This window comes from Chenopodium quinoa, unplaced genomic scaffold, assembly GCF_001683475.1.
Source record: "Chenopodium quinoa cultivar QQ74 unplaced genomic scaffold, ASM168347v1, whole genome shotgun sequence".
Lineage (NCBI taxonomy): Eukaryota > Viridiplantae > Streptophyta > Magnoliopsida > Caryophyllales > Amaranthaceae > Chenopodium > Chenopodium quinoa.
The window spans coordinates 5,236-11,055 of record NW_018742896.1 but is presented as its reverse complement, the minus strand read 5'-3'; the positions used below and the strand labels follow the sequence as shown (position 1 = coordinate 11,055).

General features: G+C 36.5%; 1 protein-coding gene across 1 annotated transcript; it reads right to left on the bottom strand.

The window, feature by feature from the left end:
* On the bottom strand, positions 1-5,098 carry LOC110726963 (G-type lectin S-receptor-like serine/threonine-protein kinase At1g11410). The gene is given in 12 exon segments (XM_021906503.1): positions 1-774; positions 871-1,021; positions 1,133-1,370; positions 1,519-1,729; positions 1,842-2,005; positions 2,624-2,653; positions 2,656-2,754; positions 3,519-3,856; positions 4,056-4,078; positions 4,080-4,112; positions 4,114-4,696; positions 4,698-5,098. Coding segments are annotated over 12 exon segments (2,469 nt in total). The 5' UTR covers positions 4,991-5,098; the 3' UTR covers positions 1-468.
* Between the last annotated feature and the right edge of the window lie 722 nt (positions 5,099-5,820).

Here is a 5,820-nt window from a genome sequence, read left to right as displayed (position 1 = left end):
GGAACAAAAGAGTACAGAGTATTAATTATGCTGAAGTATACCCTCTGTTTAGCGCGTGAATGTGTGGATAAATTGAAGACGTTGGTGGGATAAGAATATTTTGACTTTAATGCCCCTCTGGTATTTCCTCAGTCATAAATAAGCTGGTACAAAAAAGTCAATGCATTATATTAAAGTCAACTATCTAAAAATAACGTCAAAAGTTGTGAGCTAGTCAAATAAATTATTAACTATAATTTGAAATTCCGTAAACAATTTAGCATTTCCCAACCCTTTTTTACATGTGAATAACTTTATAACTATTTATTTATTCTTACAGCAAAAACTATAAATAAATATTAGAGCAATTTTTCTTAATAGACATCCTATGATACTAGAATGAAATGTTCAAACAGAAATCACATATAAGCTCAGATTAACATTAACCCGACCCTGGCCTCGGCCTCAGCCTCAGCCTCAGCCTCAGCCTCAGCGACCGTCAATCATGGAAGTGATTGAGAGTTCATTTACTGAATATGCACCAGCACTAGATGATGATGGATCTGCATCTTGTTGACGCCCTTTGTGGATAAATGCAGGTTGATTCGGAGAAGGAAGTTCGACTTTGTTGTTCAACATAAAAACTACTGCTGACATTGTTGGTCTATCATCTGCACATTCTTGCACACATAATAGTCCAGTTTGTATGCATATTAAAAGTTCCTCAATATCTGCATCTTTCAATGATGGATCAACAATTTCCGAAGATTTTCCTTCTTTCCAAAGCTCCCAAACCTGTACAAATTTGCATTAATCCAATCTTTGAAATAGAGCATCATATGCACTTTAGCATCTAAAATTTGTCTTTAGAAAATGATTAAAGTTACTTACATGACCAACTAAGTTTATAGAAGGATTGTCATGATAAAAACCCGAGTTTTTTCTACCAGTAATAATTTCCAGTAACAAGACTCCAAAGCTAAAGACATCAGACTTTACAGACATCAGTCCCTCCAGTGCATACTCTGGTGCCATATATCCACTGCGAAAGTAGAAAAGCCATAACCAAGACTAGTCAGATGCCCTGCTTTACAATATTATGTCTTTAAGATTTATGAGCAATATTATGTTTGCATTCATGTAATGTACTTACTAGGTTCCGACCACCCTGGTAGTGTTTACTTGCACTTGCTCATTTCCGAAAATTCTAGCCATTCCAAAATCTGAGATTTTGGGAACCATATCTTTATCCAGCAAGACATTGCTTGCTTTCATGTCCCTGTGGATGATCCTTAGTCGCGAGTCTTGGTGAAGATATAACATCCCTCTAGCGATCCCCATTATGATGTCAAAGCGTTTATTCCAATCCAAAGACAACTTATTCTCCTCATCTTCAATGAAATTGATTTATAAACAGATTGTGTTAAGAATTTAAAATCTTTAGGAACATTAACATGAACTTAAATCTTTTGTACTGAATATTATATGGGACAGGTAAAACTAATACAGGGTGGAAGTAGTTTTTAGGAACCGACTTACTGAAAATGAAATAGTCCAAGCTTTTGTTTGGCATGAATTCGTAGATCAACATCTTCTCGTCTCCTCTAATGCAACACCCTAACATCTTCACAAGGTTCCTGTGCTGAAGTTTAGCAATTAGCCTAACTTCATTCTTAAATTCTTGTATACCTTGCCCTGAATTTGGAGCCAGTTTTTTTACAGCAATTTCTTGCCCATTTTCCATTCGACCCTATTAGCAGAGTACAGATATCTCAGCAATCATATAGACGAATCCTAATGTAAGCTGTGTAAAAAAAAAAAAATCAACTTTGGAGCAATCCTGTAACAGGAAAAAATAACACCTTGTACACTGATCCGAAACCACCTTCTCCAAGCTTATTAGCCATACTGAAATTGTCTGTAGCTGCAGCTATTTCGCTACGAGTAAAGAAGGGTAATTCTGAACTGGCATCACTTTCTTCAGCATCTTTCGTCCAAAGGGACCTTTCAGCTTCCTCTTGCCGTTCTATATATCATCAATTAGATATATTTTCAAGCAATGACCTCTTTGATAGTTTGTTATTGAAAGGTATTCAAAAATTTTGGCAGAACCTATTTAAAGAGGAACATGTATCTAAAGCATATAGATAATTTAATCCTTCTGCTTGAAATTTTTTGTCATTTTGTCACATTGCCCCATCTCATACGGAGTATTTAAAGGTATGACATGATTTTGCAATGCAAGTATATAACCTATGTAATTGTTATGTAATAAATCACTTTTCTTCCTTATCAGTTATAAGGGCATGTTAGCAATCGATTATAAACACTGTACCCTTTCTCTATTTTTATCGAGTTTGTTTCAAATTGTTGATCCTAAATTGAAAATGTAGGTACTGCTGGTTTGGATGGAAATAGAAGTATACATGTAAGCTACTAAGCTTTGTGAAACTCTGACTCTGTACCCTTCTAATTTCAGTACATCACATATAGATGATTTTACCAATTGAATGTCATATCATTGTCTTCATTACAAAGTACTCCGTATATCTTAAGATTACTATCATAGATTTTATAGTTACAAAAAGTCCATGTTAAATCTATTACTGCAAAGTAAAGCACAAAATGAGATAATCAGGAGTACCTTTTTTAATCTTCTGATGTACCCAATAGCCACGAAAAGGATCAATAATAAAAATATTAGCACCACAAGCCCTATGAGAAGTGCTTCCAGTTTCTTATTTGCAAAAAGGCCTTTTGACCTCCGATATCTTTCTGCAAAGCACAAACATGTTGTTTAGAAATACTGCTTAAGCATTGCAACTAGGAAGATAATACCTTTCTTACCGTCGGCACTAAGAACTTTAAGAAGAACAAATTTGTAGTGGTATTCATGACTAAAACTTTACTACGAAAGTAAATCATAAACTTTCTGTTTTCTAAATGGTATTCAATAGCAAAGTACAGAAATTTATCTTATCATTTGGCAAAGAGATTGGAACTGACTAGCATCTGGCCAACTGGGGCAAGGAAAGTGGGAGTTTGAGCAGAGGTGCCAAACAGGTCATTTGGATTGCCTTCTTTTTTTTTTTTTTTTTTTTTTTCAGGATCAGTATAGTTTGAGTTATTTTCCAGATTTTTGATTGTATAATATTGGGTTTGATTTCAGGGCAGTTCATGATATTCAGTCCTATAGACTATAATCAGCTAATAATATTCGACTGGATCAATTCTAATCTTGGCCAAATGATTCAAATAGGATAATCAAGTATGAGTTAGTTTTACAAGGTCTATGGTTGAGTTATCAGCAAAAGTTGAGTTAATATGCAAACTAATTCTTTGCCTTTGGAGTGAAATAAAGTACTCCATAATTATTTAGCCAAGTAGGTGTATTTAATTAAAGTTACAAAGGTCACACGGATGTGTTTTCAAGCAAATTATTCCTTGGTCATAGTACTAGAAACTTGGTCCTAGTACAACCAGAAATCATTGACATGAATATCAAATTATAGATACACACAAATTAAATGAAGTCATACCTAGCTCAACTGCATCGGCCCGGAAGTACACATCTTGGCCCCCACTAGGATACATTCTGGTATCCATCAACTGGCCGTACAATGAAATGCAGCCACTGCCTCCACCACTGTCGTCTGCACTGGTATATCCAACGCAAGAGCAGTTCTTCAAGCACTCTTGTTCACACTGTTTCAATGTCGAGCTCTTGTTCACTACAGCTTTCGATGTATCTGGCAACTTAACGCTTGCTAACTTCAAGAATCCTTCTCCATTTCTGCACATTGACCTGTTTTCTTTTCTTACACAACCTGCTGAACCGTCTCTCAGATACCAATCTCGCGGTGATTTAGGCTTATACCTGTTGGTAGACAAGTATTTATGGATGCTTGTGATCAGCTAAAGAATCAGCACATAACGTCAAAGAATTAAGGTTATCCACAAGTTTTTCAGAGGTGCTAGTAACATTCAAAAGAACAAATAATAGTGTGTGTAATGAAATACTCGGTAGATAAACATAAATAATATATGAATTCATTAGCAAGACAGGAAAGAAGTACCCAGGATAACAGGTGCACTGGAAATTGATTGCCACCATTGGGGTTGCAGTTACCAAAAAGGACCACACTCCCCATACTGATCACAAAGCTCCTTTGGTGCAGACCAGAACTTAGTCCAATGTTTCGTATTTTCATGCCATGTCTGTCTCTGGACTGTTCCTGTAAGACCATCCACCGAGAAGATTGTGATGATGGAATCGCTAAGAAGGTTGTAGGTTACGGAAACCTCATTTGCATTGCTGACAAAACTATAGTTAAAGATATAAGCATGAGTCATATCTGGTACTCCACTCCATTTCTGTCCTACCCATGGACCTGTTCGCCATATTAAGTCTGAGCCATGGTACAAGAAGAATTGAGGAGATCCTTTTGGGTCAACTTGAAAGGTGTATTTTCCAGACCTTGGATCATCTTTTGATCTCCAAGAGGTTAAATAACGGTTTAACCCAGTTCTTTTATCTAACCCAAGCGTCATTCCTGGCAGAAAAGTGTCTGTTAAGTGATCAAAACTTTGCCACAGCAGAGTTTTGCCATTATCAGCAGTCAAGACTAAATTTCCAGAATCTAGAAGTTGACATGAGGTGCTGTTAGTTTTGTTTAGGGAGACGGGAACCGAAATATTTGTGGACCATGCAACAGTTTTTCCCGGAGGTAAGTGTAAGATGCCCGCCTTCGATGATCGAAAGGGTTCCATTGGAACCATAGATGGGTCTATCTCTATTTGCAACCCAAACAGCAGTAAGCACAGAAACCTTTGTGAACCAGATTCCGACGTACCTTCGAGTGGTATTTCCGGGGCTGAAAAAACCCAAGGTAAACTTCCCGGCTTTAGATGTCAGTACATCACCTGCTCTGAGGGGACTGCTAGGAGTTATAGTGTCAGTAGAAGCACATAACTGCAGCGAAAGAGCCACAAGAAGCACTCTCAAAAGCATGTTGAATTGTAACAAAGAAGGTGCACTGTCAACCTTGTTGAGCAGATGCGAATGTGTTTCAGATAAAAACCAATAATTCTTCTGGTTGCAGCATTTATATGCTCAATGATTTTTTAGTTGGTGTGTCAACTTGATGCCTGTGATGAAGATCTATTGGTACAGTATGTGTTGGCATTTATATATGGCTTCTAACATTAAATTTCTTTTGAGGCAAGCTCAACTGCAATTTGAATAGACATCTACTAGGTAATCTACAAGCTTAGGACTCTAAATTAATTTCAAATAGACTAAGTCAAAGCAAAGCAATAAAACTGTGACGCAAAACGGCTACACAAGCATGTAGAATAGAACATGATGTTAACTTGATACAATCCAATACTATTCAAGTCCTTCGGAAATTAAAGATGTTACTCCATATCTTATCTAGTATTTTCCTCCATCCCACTAAGATTGCCCCATATGTGGGACCAAGGAAGCACTTTCTTCGATCTCCATTCTACCTTGACTTGAAACCTAACAAAATAATACACTTATACACCTACCAATTGTATATCCCTGTTAAAACCAACTAACTAGTCCGATATTTCACTTCTCAATATTTATCCAACACCAAAATGACCCAATCCAATAATGACTGAAGTTTTGAAAATATATAACAAAGCTTTCAGGTCACTTGCATGCTGGAGTGACGGCAGAATGAAAGCAATTGCATGCTTAAGATTAGAAGTTATAAATAATCCAAATATTAAGATCAGAAGAAAACCTGAAATATAAACAACAATTAGTTGTAATTATTAACGGTCAAATATCCGCATTGAAGGTCAAACGAG